We start from the raw sequence: 16,553 nt of genomic DNA on the forward strand, positions 1-16,553 counted from the left end.
CCCCTTCCCAGCCTGTGGGGGCACTGTCTCGTTTGGCAGCATTAGGTCCCACAGTAGGGACCTGGGGATGTGTCAGATGGATCACCAGGGTCCGTTCTGGTTTCATGTAAGCTGTGCATAAGTAGACCTGGAAGTGGGGCAGAGTGGCTTCTGAAACTTTATAGTTCCCATTTTTGCTTCCCAAGCCCCAAGTACGGGGGAGTCGGTAACAACTCACATAGAAGTAGGTGCTTCTGCAAGTGGAAGAGCTGGTCTGCCTTCCTGTAGGTGCTGGGGCCCCTGAGGAAACATGTCCCATGTCTTTTCTGCCCCAGCAAGCAAGGTTCCCAACAGAGGGTGTGACTGCTGCAGCATCTAAACATTTATTCTCAGCACCAGTAGCAAGGTCCTTAATGCTCCAACCCCAGTGGCATGGCTCCCATACCCAAGCCTGGTTCTTCCTAAGGTATGTGCTCTGCTGGGGTGCACATCAGGTCAAAGAACATGAAGGCCAGTATGTCCATACTTGAGAGCATAAGGCCTGCATGGAGACCACCGCCACCAAACAAGGCATGGGTGAAGGCTGAATGACCTCGTGCTGTTTGTTGTTCCAAAGCCCTTCAGACAATTAGGGAGGTGTGTGCATCGAGTTAGTGGATGGGGGGTCATTATCAGCCTTCAGCATTATCTAATAGATTCCATTCAGGGTTCTGGTTGCCAAGTCATGCTTCCTCTGGAATCCTAAGAACTTTGAGTAGCCAGCAGCTGTGGTGCACGCCTCTATCCCAGCATCGGGAGGCAGAGGCAGGCAGATCTCTGGATCTCTGTGAGTTTGAGGCTACCCTTGTTTACAGAGAGAGTTCCAAGGCCACACAGAGAAACCCTGTCTTGAAAAACTAAAAACCAACTGATCCCGCCTCCCAAATCCTTTGAATTATCCATCTGTCCTTCCTTCAAGGCACTACCTGGATGACCTGGCAATACCCTGCTTCCAGGGCACAGTGTGGACGTTGGGACAGCGAAGGAAGAGAGTGCAGAGCTTGTCGCCTGCATTGCAGAGCTCTTAGCAGTTAACTCTGAGAATGGAGAAGAGGGTCAGTCACTGCTGCTCGTGGCTATGACTGTACTGTGCAGGTCCTTACAGAAATCGCAAGCAACTGTGAGCTGTCTAACACGGGTGCTGCCCTGGCTAGTTTTCTGTCAACTTGTCACAAGCTAGACGCATCTGAAAAGAAGGAAACTCAGTTGAGAAAACGCCTCCATGAGACCCAGCAGAGAAGCCACTGCTGCCTGTGGCTGTGCTGTGACTCCCTTACGATTTCTGTGTCTTCAGGTCTTAGCTCATTCTCCTCTATAGATCATTGTGTCATTGTATAAAAGTGTTTTTAGAGGCTGTGGAGGTGGCTGTCACCTTACTTACACTCTTACTTACACTCTTAGCACCTTAGTTAGGGTTTCCATTGCTGTGACGAAAGACCATGACCAATAAACAACTTGGGGAGGAAAAGGTTTATTTGACTTACACTTCCACATTGCTGTTCATCACTGAAGGAAGAAGTCAGGACAGGAACTCAAACAGGGCAGGAAGCTGGAGGCAGGAGCTGATGGAGAGGCCCATGCAGGGTGCTGCTTCCTGACTTGTTCCCCATGGCTGGCTCAACCTGCTTTTTTACAGAGCCCAGGGCCACCGGCCCAGGGATGCCATCACTTATCGTGGGCAGGGCCCTCCCCCATCAATCACGAATTAAGAAAATGTCTTACAGCTGGATTTCATGGAGGCATTTTCTCAATCGAGCGTCCTTCTTTTCAGATGCGTCTAGCTTGTGTCAAGATGACACTAGGGCAGCACCTGTGTTAGGCAGTGCACAGTTGCCTCTTCTCTTCTTGGTGTCTTCTGATTTCCTGCATGCATGAGCATGTGTGTCCACACACACACACACACACACACACACACACACACACACACACAACCATAAAGTATTTTTAACTAAAAAAGCTTTTTATATGTTGAAGCTAACAAGCTGTACTTAACAGTCGCTAGAGAGGCTGTCCAGTAGGGCTGTAAATTCAAAATCGACCTGAATTACAGAATGAATAGCTTCAAAGCTAGCATGACGTAGTGATACCCTGTCTCAAAATAAGGTTTAAAGGCAGGGGTTGGGGATTTAGCTCAGTGGTAGAGCGCTTGCCTAGCAAGTGCAAGGCCCTGGGTTCGGTTCCCAGCTCCGGAAAAAAAAAAAAAAGATTTAAAGGGGTAGAGATTAGAGCTGTGCCTTAGGGGTGGAATGCCATACATTAGCATGCCTGAAGCCTTTGCTAGAGTCAATCCCTTGGCAACACAAACTCACAGCCACTTCCTGTGGTGCTTTGGATATACTTGACCCGTGGGAAGTGGCACTATTAGGAGCTGTGGCCTTATTGGAGGTGTGGCCTTGTTAGAGGAAGTGTGTCATTGTGGAGGCGGGGCTTTGAGGTTTCATATATATGCTCAGGCCCTACCCAGTACAAATGAGACCCCATTCCTGGTTCTAACTTCTGTTTAGGGTTTTATTACTATGAAAAAACACCATGAACAAGGCAACTCTTATAAAGGCAAACATTTCATTGAAGCTGGTTTACAGTTTCAGAGGTTCAGTCCATTATCAGAGTATTGGAGATGTCAGTAATTAAGATGATCACCAAGAACAGCAGAAGCAGTGGAGTGGAGTCAGCCAGAGCCTAGAGCGCTACAGAGAGCAGAGCTGGAGGAGTGACGCAAGGCCTTTGGAAGAAGAGCCCAGATCATATGAACCCCAGACACTGGAATAAGAAACTGAAGCTGAAGTTGCCTTGGAGACCCCAAGGTGTTAGAGACATCAGAGCTGTGGGATACCTGCTGAGGAAAGCTGCTAAGTGGGAGTGGAACCAGCAGAGGAGAAAGAATTGTGTTGCAGTCAACGAAGCTGAAAGGAGTTGGACATCAGACAAGGAGATGCAGAGTTTGGAGTTTGCCCAGCTTGTTTTGGTCTTGCTTTGGTCTAGTATTTCCTCATTGTATGTCCTGTGATGTTGGAAGTATGTGGTTTGCCTTTTGATCTTGATTTTATAGGGGATTACAATTAAGAGATTGCATGAATCTCAGAAGAAACTTTGAGCTTCTAGACATTGTTGAGACTGTGATAAGACTGGGGATTTTTGAAGTTGGAATAAATGTATTTTGCATTATGCTCTGGCTAAGGTATGGCCCCCTTAGACTTGAACAAGCCAGTGGGTACCAGGGAGTGGAGTGTGATGGTGTAAGTATGATTGGCCTATGGGAAGTGGCACTATTAGGAGGAGTGGCCTTGTTAGAGGAAGTCCTTCACTGTGGAGGTGGGGCTTTAGGTCTCATATATATGGCTCAAGTCTGGTCAGTGTGATCCAGACCCTCCTTACTGCTTGTAGAAGACAGAATCTTTCTGGTTGCCTTCAGATCAAGATATTGAACTCGTAGCTCCTTCTCCAGAACCATGTCTTCCTGCAGACTGCTATGCTTCCTGCCATGATGATAATGGACTAAACTTCTGGAACTGTAAGCCAGCCCCAATTAAATTTTTCCTTTATGAAAGTTGCCTTGGTCATGGTGTCAATAAAACCCTAAGACACTAATAAAACACTCTTGCTGAGTGTAGTGCCGAATGCCTTTAATACTAGCACTTGGGAGGCAGAGGGAGGAGAGTCTCCGTTAGTTTAAGGACAGCCAGTTCTAGGCCATTCAGGGCTACACAGTGAGAATGCCCTATCTGGGAATTTAAAATATATATATATATATATATATATATATATATATATATATATATATATATATACTCAACACTGTGTATTTTTTTTTTTTGGTTCTTTTTTTTTTTTTTAGAGCTGGGGACCGAACCCAGGGCCTTGCGCTTCCTAGGCAAGCGCTCTACCACTGAGCTAAATCCCCAACCCAACACTGTGTATTTCTTCAAAGACTTCTGCCCGAGTGTTAGGTGGCTGTCTGCTAACTCTGACTGAGGAAAGTGAGTAGGTAGAAGCTTCAGAAGGGTTCAAGGACACCTTAGGCTGTGGCCCACAGGAACCCCGCTCACTGGTCTAACCACTCTCGGGGCTCTAAGCATGCACCTCTGCTACCCCCACCCCCGCCCCTGGGCTGAGCCTGCAGGGCCAGAGCAAATGTTTGCCTGCTGTAGGGTTAAGGTCAGGGTTACAGCATTAAATGTGCCTTCTAAACAGCAGTGTTGGGAGACTGGAACCACAAACACTATCCCACTTGCACACCACCAGCATGTAGACTTAATGTAGCAGTGACTAGAAAAACACACACACACGTGATCATCATGTGATTTATATTACTTTCAGAGTTTAGGGACTAACCTAGTCCAACCTTCCAAAACTATGTTCATGATGGCACCGAAACCATGCCTTCTTCCTCTTCCACTCCCTGGAGTGTCCTGGTGGCAAGCTCCTCAGAAGGGCAGGTCCCAGCCCTTAGCCTCAAACCCACCAGGCTTTGCCATGCTGCATATATACGGCACCGCCAGCCCATCCCTAGCCCTTGAACTGCCCAGCGGCTCGGGTCCCTGTCACTGGACAGGTAATGGTCAAGTAGCTAAGTCTGGTTGTGCCCTGGACATGAAGGGCATGTGGTTCACGACTGAGGCTGTAGCCACCCTCTGGCTTCTTGCTCTGGCCAAATGAACAGGGTGGCCTGAAAGAGGTTGGGAGCGGCCCTCTCTTCCATACCTTGGGCTGGGGCAGGGATACAGATGGATTCTGCTCACCTCAGACACTGCTTAACCCTGTTCTAGGACCACAGTTCCCTGCCTGACTCCTACACTACACCTGTGCTGGCTGGTGGACATTCTGGGGGATCCCTACCATTATCTTCCCATGATATATAGCCTTAAGGTGGCTGTTCTGATGGCCCGGGTCTGAAGGAAGCCATGCAGCAGTGACTTTGGGTGAGCATGTACATGTAAGTCCCAAATGAGAAGACCCACACAGCAGCTGCAGCAAAGGGTCGAGTTTAATGGTCACTCTAAGGGATATCGTACATTGTTCAGCGCCCAATCCTAACTCTTCTGGGACAGGAACACAGCCAGGTGTCCTCAGACCCCAGGCTCTACAAAAGGGGGGCCTGCCCCCAAGCTCCAACTATGTACAAGAGAGCCCACCCTGCTAGACCCTGGGCAAGACTGAAGGGAGTCATGGGGATCTCACAGTTCACCAGCTACTTGACTCTCCAGCCTGGGGTGACAGATCTAGGCCCCCTACCACAATGTTGGTGAGGTTCTTGCCTCCAGCCCCAGTTGGCCCTACCACACCCCTAAGCCTCTGCTCTGGGATGTGGCTTTCAGACCAAGGCTGGGAAAAGCTGAGTTCAACAGCAGCAAGGGAAACGAGTTGGCTTGAGGAGGTGGGCAACAGGTGGCAACCCAGTGCCTTCCCTGACAAGAGGGACCGTGAGGCTCTTCCCTTCCAGTGCCCAGGCTACCCCTTGCCAGGACGAGGTCAAAGTAAGCCAGGGATGACAAGAGGGGTGAAAGCAGGCCAGATTTGGCCAGTGTAGACCGGGCCAGGCTAGGCGGCCTGACAGAGCTAGCCCCACATTGATGGGCCATCCTGGTGCTGGTGATCAAATACAGCAGGGCTGAGAGGCTGGGGGACGGGGGACCTGAACACACACTGGGCCAGTTGTCTACACTGTAACTAGTAGCAGAGTGCTTAACTAGTTAGTAATGCTGCTTCCCTTCAGATTGTTTCAGGGGTGTAAAAAAATTGCACTTATTTCTATGAAACCCCATGGAGGGGTCCCCAATGCTGCAGCCTCCAGGCGAGGCGCGACAGGTCAATGCCCTAGCCATTAAGTGGCCACCGGCCATGAGCTGAGATTGTTAATCCAGGCACCAGGACCGTGGCCTCTGTGGCCCACTGGTGCAGTGAGGACCAGACTCTACGAGAACCTGAGCAACGTCTGAGGGTCCCTGAAGCGGCTGTGGGCAAGGGCAGGGCCACACGGTCCTAGGAGCAAGAGGTGGCCCAGCTCTAGGTTCCCAGCCCAGAGGAAATGGCCTGGTGGTGCCTGGACATGACCCATGCTTCTCACAGGACGTCATCAAAGTCCAGCAGCTTGGAGTGCTGGCGGCTTTTCCACAGGCGGTACAGCCGGAAATCAAAGTAGGTCTCAATCATCTGCTTCCCTGCGCAGGAGAGAGAGAGGGCGAGGGGATCAGGCCTGACGAGGAGCCGGAAGAGTGAAACCTGGGCAGTCCTCTCAGTGGGCAGTTGAGATAACTCACCTTGGGCAGAGAGCTCCAGGGGCGACTCAAAGGTGACCTTGTAAGGGGTCATGAGGGTCCTGAGGTTCTGGAATAGCTTCAGGAAGGGCAGGCAAGGGCGTAAGTCTGAGGTTAAGAGCATGACCCACCCTCCTTGATTAGGACCCGAGGCCTGAGAGCTTTTCACAGGAGGGCTAGGGCAGAGGGAAAGCTGGGGCAAGACCTTGCCCCTGCTCCCCGTCTCACCCATCGGGAGCCCTAGGGTTCCCCAGGATGTAGCAGCCCGTGATGGAGCCCTACCCTCTCCCCGTTAGGGTTCCCCAGGATGTAGCAGCCCGTGATGGAGCCCTACCCTCTCCCCGTTAGGGTTCCCCAGGATGTAGCAGCCCGTGATGGAGCCCTACCCTCTCCCCGTTAGGGGTCCCCAGGATGTAGCAGCCCGGGATGGAGCCCTACCCTCCCTCCCGTTCGCTAGGGTTCCCCAGGATGTAGCAGCCTGTGATGGAGCCCTACCCTCTCCCCGTTCGCTAGGGTTCCCCAGGATGTAGCAGCCCGTGATGGAGCCCTACCCTCTCACCAGTACGCTACGGTACCCCAGACAGGCAGCCCGTGATGGAGCCCTATCCTCTCTCCCGTTAGGGTTCCCCAGGATGTAGCAGCCCGTGATGGAGCCCTACCCTCTCTCCCGTTCGCTAGGGTTCCCCAGGATGTAGCAGCCCGTGATGGAGCCCTACCCTCTCCCCGTTCACTAGGGTTCCCCAGGATGTAGCAGCCCGTGATGGAGCCCTACCTTCTCCCCGTTAGGGTTCCCCAGGATGTAGCAGCCCGTGATGGAGCCCTACCCTCTCCCCGTTCGGGTTCCCCAGGATGTAGCAGCCCGTGATGGAGCCCTACCCTCTCCCCCGTTCGCTAGGGTTCCCCAGGATGTAGCAGCCCGTGATGGAGCCCTACCCTCTCCCGTTAGGGGGTTCCCCAGGATGTAGAAGCCCGTGATGGAGCCCTACCTTCTCCCCGTTAGGGTTCCCCAGGATGTAGCAGCCCGTGATGGAGCCCTACCCTCTCCCCGTTAGGGTTCCCCAGGATGTAGCAGCCCGTGATGGAGCCCTACCCTCTCTCCCGTTCGCTAGGGTTCCCCAGGATGTAGCAGCCTGTGATGGAGCCCTACCCTCTCCCCGTTCGCTAGGGTTCCCCAGGATGTAGCAGCCCGTGATGGAGCCCTACCCTCTCTCCCGTTCGCTAGGGTTCCCCAGGATGTAGCAGCCCGTGATGGAGCCCTACCCTCTCCCCGTTGGGGTTCCCCCGGATGTAGCAGCCCGTGATGGAGCCCTACCCTCTCCCCGTTAGGGTTCCCCAGGACGGAGCAGCCCGGGATGTGGCCCTACCCTCTCTCCCGTCCGCTAGGGTTCCCCAGGATGTAGGAGCCTGTGATGGAGCCCTACCCTCTCCCCGTTCGCTAGGGTTCCCCAGGATGTAGCAGCCCGTGATGGAGCCCTACCCTCTCCCGTTAGGGTTCCCAGGATGTAGCAGCCCGTGATGGAGCCCTACCCTCTCTCCCGTTCGCTAGGGTTCCCCAGGATGTAGCAGCCCGTGATGGAGCCCTACCCTCTCCCCCGTTCGCTAGGGTTCCCCAGGATGTAGCAGCCCGTGATGGAGCCCTACCCTCTCTCCGGTTCGCTAGGGTTCCCCAGGATGTAGCAGCCCGTGATGGAGCCCTACCCTCTCCCCCCTGTTAGGGTTCCCAGGATGTAGCAGCCCGTGATGGAGCCCTACCCTCTCCCGTTAGGGTTCCCCAGGATGTAGCAGCCCCGTGATGGAGCCCTACCCTCTCCCCTGTCGCTAGGGTTCCCCAGGATGTAGCAGCCCGTGATGGAGCCCTACCCTCTCCCGTTAGGGTTCCCAGGATGTAGCAGCCCGTGATGGAGCCCTACCTCTCCCCTGTTAGGGTTCCCAGGATGTAGCAGCCCGTGATGGAGCCCTACCCTCTCCCCCCGTTCGCTAGGGTTCCCCAGGATGTAGCAGCCCGTGATGGAGCCCTACCCTCTCCCCGTTAGGGTTCCCCAGGATGTAGCAGCCCGTGATGGAGCCCTACCCTCTCTCCCGTTCGCTAGGGTTCCCAGGATGTAGCAGCCCGTGATGGAGCCCCCCCCTCTCTCCCGTTAGGGTTCCCAGGATGTAGCAGCCCGTGATGGAGCCCCACCCTCTCCCGTTAGGGTTCCCAGGATGTAGCAGCCCGTGATGGAGCCCTTCCCTCTCCCCGTTAGGGTTCCCCAGGATGTAGCAGCCCGTGATGGAGCCCTACCCTCTCCCCGTTCGCTAGGGTTCCCCAGGATGTAGCAGCCCGTGATGGAGCCCTACCCTCTCTCCCGTTAGGGTTCCCCAGGATGTAGCAGCCCGTGATGGAGCCCTACCCTCTCCCCGTTAGGGTTCCCCAGGATGTAGCAGCCCGTGATGGAGCCCTACCCTCTCTCCCGTTCGCTAGGGTTCCCCAGGATGTAGCAGCCCGTGATGGAGCCCTACCCTCTCTCCCGTTCGCTAGGGTTCCCCAGGATGTAGCAGCCCGTGATGGAGCCCTACCTTCTCCCCGTTAGGGTGCCTTCGGATGTACAAACCCGTGATGGAGCCCTACCCTCTCCCCTGTTAGGGTTCCCAGGATGTAGCAGCCCGTGATGGAGCCCTACCCTCTCTCCCGTTCGCTAGGGTTCCCCAGGTTGTACCAGCCCGGGATACAGCCCTCCCCCCCTTCCGTTAGGGTGCCCCAGGATGTATCAGCCCGCGATGGAGCCCTCCCCTCCCCCCGTTCGCTAGGGTTCCCCAGGATGTAGCAGCCCGTGATGGAGCCCTACCTTCTCCCCGTTAGGGTTCCCCAGGATGTAGCAGCCCGTGATGGAGCCCTACCCTCTCCCCGTTAGGGTTCCCCAGGATGTAGCAGCCCGTGATGGAGCCCTACCCTCTCCCCATTTGCTAGGGTTCCCCAGGATGTAGCAGCCCGTGATGGAGCCCTACCTTCTCCCCGTTAGGGTTCCCCAGGATGTAGCAGCCCATGATGTGGATGACATTCGGCTCAGGGTTCACTTTGCTCATCAGACGGCTCAGCCTCTTCCAGAAGCTGGGGGGATTGCAGATGGCCTCAGCTCAGGGCTCATGGCCCCAGGACTGAGCTTCCAAAAGCACAGTGGAGGGAGGGCATTGGCAGGAATGCACTGGTTTCAAGACTTCCCTCCCACGCCCAGGGCACCCTCCGCTCTCACTGGATCATGTCCTCTTCCTTCTCCACTTTGGCAAAGGTGGCCACCTTGTTCTTGAGCAAATAAAGGTGCCCAGGGCCGCCCTGAAAGAGGTCATGGTCAGGCCTCAGGGGCGCTAGAGGGAGGCTAGGATGAGGTGTCCACATACCCAGTCCACAGATGGGCCACACGGACACCCCCACACGGAGTAAAATCTTGGGTCCCCTCCCCCTGCCTCACTGACCTCTTCTCCTGGGGAAGAAGGGCAAAGATGCTTCTACCTGGCAGAAAATCAGCATCTTCCAGATCTTGGCCCCCTTGTGATAGATGTTCAACTTCTTCTCTATTTCCTCTGTGGACAGAGGGCTATGAGCACTGTCCCTCCCCATGCACACCCACCTGTCCTGACAGACACCAGACGAAGGGAACGAGATACACACCCAGGATATCCTCGAACGTTGCGTGCTCATGGTCCTGAGAACAGAGAGGCCACACATCAGAGCCCTTGCTGGTCCCCCAGGGCATTCAGACACTGGGAGGGAGGCCGGGGAGGGAGAGGCATACCCAGGGTCTGTATGGGTGCAGAGCTGGGAAGGACACTCACATAGAGGATGGGGATGATGGATGGGTCGTCTCTGCGGATGATGGTTGGGATGTACTCAGCCTTGGGCACCTTGGAGGAGATTAGCTGTGGGGACAGGGAAAGCCCTGTGAGGTACAGCTCATAGTCAAGAGAGAAATCCCAACTCTCTTGCAACCCTAACCTTTGAACCTCCCCAGGAAGCAGAAGGCTGAGACCCTAAGGACTTCTACCACTGAGGTGGAGCCTTGGAGACCCCTCCCCAAGCCAAGGATGGAGTGTGGGTACAGTGGGGAGGAGAGGACAAGGCTGTGCCCCACCCAGGTGCCATGGGGGTACACCCAGAGGTAGGCCTCACCATGACCTTGGGTGGCAAGAAGCCCTCAGTGTCGCAGGCCGTGGCCTCCAGGCCTTTCTCTGTGTCCCAGTCCAGGTCCTCACAAGCCTCATCCAGGGTGCAGTGTGAGCTCTGTAGGTCACTGCCTGGAGGCAGGAGGGGTCACCAGGAGAGTGGCATACCACCCATAGAGCCCAACCATGTCCTGGAGGGTCTTTGGGTAGGTGTGAAGGCTACAGTCACAGTCAAACTGCAGAGCCAGGCCACTGACACCAGTGGGAAGCAGCCCCCACATAGGAAGAGGAGAGACATGTGAAGCTGGGACCCAGCACAGGTATCACCTGAGGCCAAGTATTCCCTGAGAGAAGTGGGTACCACCTTACAAATGCCCCTGTCAGCACTGCTTAGCCATTAGTTAATCCTGCCTAAGAGATAGGAGATTCCAAGTACTCCCATCTCATAGACAGGTAAACTGAGGCTCAGAGAGCAAAAGCGCAGAAGCCTGGCGGTACTGGCATTGGGACTCTGACAGGGATATGGAGCCTAAGGAACTTGTCAGGGAAGTGGGCCAGCCTGCACCTGGACACCTACTGTCTCGGGAGTCGTGGGAGGTGTCGGCTTTCATAGGGGTGGGGTCGCTCCAGGACCGGCTGAAGCTCCGTTCGCGCCGCTCAGCGAACGCTGCAGTGAGTGAGAGCAAAACCCCTATTAGTCAGAGAGGGCAAGAACAGAGCAGACTCAGGCCCTGGGATGGGGGCTGGGGTGTGCGGAGAGGCAGAAGCTGACAAGGACCAGGCCTGAGGTCACAGAGAGTGGACTAAGACCAACGGTGAGACTTGAATAGAGGCACAGCATACTAGGAGCGGAGTCTGGACTTGGAGGACATGAGGGTGGAGGCAAAGGGGCACAGTGTGGACTACTGTGGGCTCAGGGCAGGGCCTAAGCCAGGCAGAACACTAGGTTAGGGGACTGGTCAAGTAGGGCCTAGGTGAGGCAGAACACTGCTGGGGACAAGACAGAACACTGAGACAGAGATGGACAGGAGCAGAACACCAGAGAAGGGGCAAGAGCTGAGGGGAAGGCAGAACAGGCCAATGGGCGGTGGCGGTGCTTGTGTGTGTATGTGGGGCCGGAACAGGCTGATGGAGGCGGACTGCCAGCATGCAAAGCCAGCTTGCCAAGAAGCCCCAGACTGCCAAGCGCAGCGACGCCCCTCCCTGCACCCCTCTTACTCTGGGCCTTCACCCGCCGACTGCCAACCATGCGCAGGTGTTTGCGGAAGTTCCTGGAGGAGAAAGCACAGGTGGTGAGGGTCCACAGCAGTGGGTGCTGGCTCCTGCCAACCTCGTCCCTGACCACACTGAGGGGACACAGAACAATCTCCCCGAGGCTCCCGAACAAGGCCTGCCTGCTCCTGAGCCCCATCCAGAACTCTGGAGCAGAGGCACGGTGCCTCTTTCCTTCCACCTTTGTTTCCTGCTGAAGCTTCTCAGAGGCACCTCCTCTGTAGCAGACATCCTAACGTCCTCTACCTGAACCCACGCCCGCAAGTTGGTCTGGGGGTTTCAAAGTATCCCTTCCCCATGAGGAAGACAGATTCGGTTTTTTCCCCTGAATTTTGTGCCCTGCCAAGGCCCCATGTCCAGTTTCCCAGACACACCTCTGAGGTGGGTGGGAGTTGGAGAGGGTAGGCTGTGCCACTGGATGAACAGCTCTGGGCTTCAGGGCTACACAGACACGGAGGGGCCAGCTGGCTTCAGTACGACTATCAATGTACCCTCAAAGTATAGGTCCAGGGGCTGAAATGCAGCCTGGCCACATGGCCTCCTGCCTGCCACGTCCCCAGAGCAGGGCCAGGCCAGTGGTCGCCACCACCCTTCCCCCATCAGGTCTTCCAGGGCCGGGAGGGCCCTGAACAGGCCAGTGCAGACCAGAGACAGACCCTGGTGGCGAGTGGCTGGCAGGCCCTACCTCTGGATTACAGACGCGGAATCATTCTCCCGTTTCCGACGCTTCCTCTCCGCGTAGCCCCTGAATACCCTGAGAAACCGCCGCAAGTCAGCACTGCCCTTGGCTGAAGGCAGGAGGGACACAGACGTGGAGACAGAGGTGCAAGCACGGGGGCCCAGTGGGGCATCCCAGGCCCAGCTCCCAGCAGGCCCTGCTGCGGCCTACTTGTGCACAGGAAGCTGGACTAATGGGAGCTCAAGCACTACTACTACTGCCCAGGCCCAGGGTCCCTGACCTGCAGAATTCTATCCAAGGGTAGGAGGGTCCCCCAGGACAATGGCTGTGCCCCTAAGTGCACATTGCATGGCATACTTACGAGATGCTGAAGCCACAATGTCAAGAGGCAGCAAGAGAAAGAAGACAGCGTGAGTGTGGATCTGTCTTCCTTCGGCCCCCCAGGTCCCCTGAAGGTGGTTTCCCCTCAGCAGCCTAGAGGCTGAGCCGCTGGCCCACATCACCAGGTGCCGGGGTTTAGCCAGGCAAGGCTGGGACTTGGTCCTACAGAAGCTTGTTCATGCCCTGCGCACTGTGCCCTGTGCACTGTGCCATAGCAGTTGGGGCTGGGGGAGGGCTGTTTTGATGAGGGACTCTGGGAAAATCTCCATGCATATCTGGTAAAGAGCAGACCTCCAAGAGATCCTGATAATAGTCACCTGCCACACAGAAGCAGCATGAGATTGGAGTTCGGGGTACACACGAGGACCAGAACCCCCAGCCCCACCCAAAACTACCTAGCGATGATGCTATCAGCTGCGACTCTGGGTCAGGTCCCCTGGTAAGATTGAAGATAACGGCCATGACTGAGTGGGCAGCCTGAATGCAGGGAATGCCGTGAGGGGAAGAGAGTGAGGAAATGCAGGGAGAGGCAGGGGTAGGATATGGCCTAAGGGAGCGGGTAGGCCTGCCTCCTGGGGCTCAGAGCTCGGCTTGGCCCATCCACAGACCCAGCAGCGTCTGGCACATGCGGCTGTTCACAAGAAGCCCTGGGCTGAACCAGAGCCCAGGCTACTTCCTGAGCCCTGGGAAGGGACAACCAAGCCATGGAGTCTTGGCAGTGGACACTGAACTCACGCTTGCATAGTTGTGGTTGCCGTCTGGAAGCTGAAAGGGTTTTCCTTGGGGAACCAGGTACGGATGGGGACGTCATCTGAAAGAAGAAAAGAGGCTATGGCTGGCAAGGACGGGAGTCCTGAGGCCCAATCCCCTCTCTGTTTTGAAGAGACTCTGGGCCCAGGGGCAAGGTGACTCTCAAGGAGAGAGAAAAGCTGGCTCAGGGTGGGGTTCTGGGACATAACTGCCCATCCACCCTCTCTGACTTGTACCCCCCCACAAAGACTCATTTTAATTTCTCTGAGAGGAGAGGGAGGGGAGGGGAGGCTAGAGGTGCCTGGCCCTGGTGGGGCTCATGTTGGCTGTGAGCTGTCTAATGTGAGTGCTAAGAACCAAAGTCAGGTCCTGTTGCATTAGTAGGGAGTGTTCTTAGGCCCTGAGCTCTTCCTATGCCCTGGCTTCAGGTGTTCTCTGTTTAACTTTCCATTTAGCAGCTCAGTATGAGGAACACTCTCAGAGGTGTCTCTGCACTGTCACATTTTGTCCCCCTTGGATGTGAGGTAGCCCTTCTCAGCTGCCAGCTGGCCAGACGTTTCCCTCCTTTTATCCCCACAGAGGGTAAGAGGTCCTTAACATGCAGACTACCTTGCTGGGTTGTCACCTCCCAGGGTCCCCTGGGGCTGTTCTCTGCAGCCCACACATGGCTGCTGGACTGTCCTAAGGTGGGTGCTCAGTGGGGAAGAATAGTTACTAGGTACAGCATGCCTCAGGGTACCTCAACCCTCCTCCCTTCCAACTTGACATCCGTAATCTTGGGGTCCAAACAACTTCCCCTCCCTTGTAGTTTCTGAAGACAGCCTGATCTTCCATTAAACCACATTTTCTGTCTTCAAGATCCTCTGGGCCCTCTCCTTCAGGAAGTATCCTTGATAAACTGAGAGAGGCCACAGTTCACAGGATCTGGGCTAAGAGATGAGCTCAGATGGAAGGGATTTCACCTGACTGCTATCACACCACAGCACCCTGCTTTAGTGACTGCTGCTGCTGCTGAAGGCCAGCGGGCACCCCAAGCCTGCCCAGGCCCAGAGATAAGGCCCTCACCAGACACTCCATCAACACTATACATCCTTTCCAGCTTCTTGTGACGGCCGGAAGCCTCAGGTAGAGGTGGCTGTTCCAACCCGAAGGCCCGAGGGGAGGGACCAGGGACCAGCTGGGCACATCCGGGGCATTCTTTGGAGCCCTGGCGGCTTCCTGCCCAGCTTTGGCAGGGCCTGCTGATGTCCTCACGGCTGCTGCCTGGACTGGCGCGCAGGGGCTGGCTGTGGTGGTGAGGGTGCCGCTCCCGCTGCCTCCTCCCTTTCACCACTGCTAGCTCAATGGCTTCGGCTTCAGAGCCAGGCAGCAGGGCTGGCTCTCTAGAGATGGTGTACACACGGGGCTGGGGGCCCTCTGTAGCCGTCTTCCCGCTGACTGCCTCATCTGAGATGCTGCCCTCATAGCGGCCATTGGAGACGAGGGAGAGGCGGCGCTTGTTGTGGGGTGCAGGCTGCATCTCTGGGGACCCTTCGTGGCCAGAGTAGGCGTCGGCCAGCAGGTGGTCTAAGGGAGAGGCAGCAGGTGAACCTTCCGCCTGACAGTCTACCCTCCCAGTCCTCTGGCACAGGAAAGGTAATACACACCCAACAAGCACCAGGCTTACTGAGGGGGCTGTGACTGCTAGAAAAGGTTCTGCCAGGAGGCCTGTTTCTCTGCTTCTCTGGGCCTGAAGCCCTTGTGAAAGTGAGGATTGGGGCGGCAGGCAGGCCTTACTACCTGTGTATAATCATCAGAACTAAGAACAGACAGGCAGATACCCACCCCCCAAGAGCCTGCAGATACACCCATTTGCCTGGTGCCAACTTCTCCCCTCCCCCCACCAGCTGGCCCCCAGACAGTGGTGCCAGCCCTGGGGGTGCCAAGAGGCCTGTTGCCATGCCAACAACCCAGGCTGGGAGGGCGCCATGGAGATGGGTGATTGGAGCTCCTCCTAGGGTTCTGGGCCCTGGAGGGCAGAGGATGTGAGGCAGACAGACCAGCAAGGTACTTTGGCTGGTTCACACTCCCCTAGCCCTGGCCCTGACCTGGGGCGGAGGGCTCACCCAGCACAGTGTGTTTCCGGTGTCCCTACCTGCACCGTTGCGGTTCTCAGGGTGACTCTGGGACAGGTACTCTCCAAACGCTCGGGCTGCTCTGCAGGGTAGGCAGAGGGAACACTGTCAGTACATGCTGGCTACCAGTCTTTGACACTGGCAAGACCCTCCCTACCAGACCTCCCCGCCACCCAGGCCCTCCCACATCAACATGAGAAGAGGTGGGCTCTCTCCACCCACCACAGAGTCAGGGCATCCTGATCACAGACCTCCAACTGCTTTTTGGCCAACCTGCCCAGCCTGTGGGCGGCAGGTTTTAAGGCCTGAGGCCCACTCCAGTGGGACAGGAAAACCACAGGGTACCGGGGCAGCAGCACAGATCACAGAGGGGAGCCGGCAGCCGCTACCTGACCTCCCGATCAGCCAGCCGCACTCACCTTACTTTGGCCGCTACCGAGGACATGGCCTCGCTCCTCAGCGCCCTCCTCCTGGAGGCGGCGGCACCCATGGTCACGGCGCCCGCGCATCCCCCGGGTTTCAGAGCGCGCCCCGCGCCCGCCGCCTCTGCCGGGGGAGCCGTACGGTGCCTGAGGTCGCGCTAGGTCTCGGCCTCAGGGTCAGGGTCACACTTAGGCCCGGGCCCCGCATGGCCGCACCCAGCGCCCAGCGCGTCCAGCCACTGTAGGAGAGCGCGGCTGGACCCGGGGGCGGTGCTCCGCCTCCTGACGCCAAGACTGAGTTGGCGCCGCCCCCAGGATGACAGATATGGGCGTGGCCAAAAGGCGGCTCCTCCCGCAGGCTTTCTTCCTGGGGGTGTAAAACTGAAGCCCTTCCACTTAGGCCAGGGCCCACGTTTGCCCATGTATGCCATAAGAAACCGTTGTTTTGGGGAGAAAACTATAGTTCCCTCCAGACCCGGGGCATCCTACCAGCCTTCCAGTTGCTGCCTGGAAGGTTGCAGGCACC

General features: G+C 56.3%; 1 protein-coding gene across 4 annotated transcripts; it reads right to left on the reverse strand.

The window, feature by feature from the left end:
- Positions 1 to 4,984: 4,984 nt before the first annotated feature.
- Nsmf (NMDA receptor synaptonuclear signaling and neuronal migration factor) lies at positions 4,985 to 16,304 on the reverse strand. Of its 4 annotated transcripts, XM_032903139.1 has the most exons (16): positions 16,025 to 16,303; positions 15,626 to 15,687; positions 14,557 to 15,057; positions 13,477 to 13,552; positions 12,722 to 12,727; positions 12,367 to 12,435; positions 11,628 to 11,680; positions 10,987 to 11,076; positions 10,417 to 10,541; positions 10,083 to 10,166; positions 9,919 to 9,952; positions 9,760 to 9,830; positions 9,503 to 9,582; positions 9,258 to 9,360; positions 6,276 to 6,351; positions 4,985 to 6,176 (listed from the first exon to the last, which is right to left on the reverse strand). In XM_032903139.1, exons 1-16 carry the CDS (start codon positions 16,093 to 16,095, stop codon positions 6,079 to 6,081), a joined length of 1,599 nt encoding a protein of 532 aa, XP_032759030.1. In that variant the 5' UTR covers positions 16,096 to 16,303; the 3' UTR covers positions 4,985 to 6,078. The 4 variants fall into 4 exon arrangements, with proteins under 4 accessions (XP_032759030.1, XP_032759032.1, XP_032759031.1 ...); XM_032903141.1 differs by lacking the exon at positions 10,987 to 11,076 and having other exon boundaries at positions 16,025 to 16,304; XM_032903140.1 differs by lacking the exon at positions 12,367 to 12,435.
- Between the last annotated feature and the right edge of the window lie 249 nt (positions 16,305 to 16,553).

This window comes from Rattus rattus, chromosome 5 (genome assembly GCF_011064425.1).
Source record: "Rattus rattus isolate New Zealand chromosome 5, Rrattus_CSIRO_v1, whole genome shotgun sequence".
Taxonomy (NCBI): domain Eukaryota; kingdom Metazoa; phylum Chordata; class Mammalia; order Rodentia; family Muridae; genus Rattus; species Rattus rattus.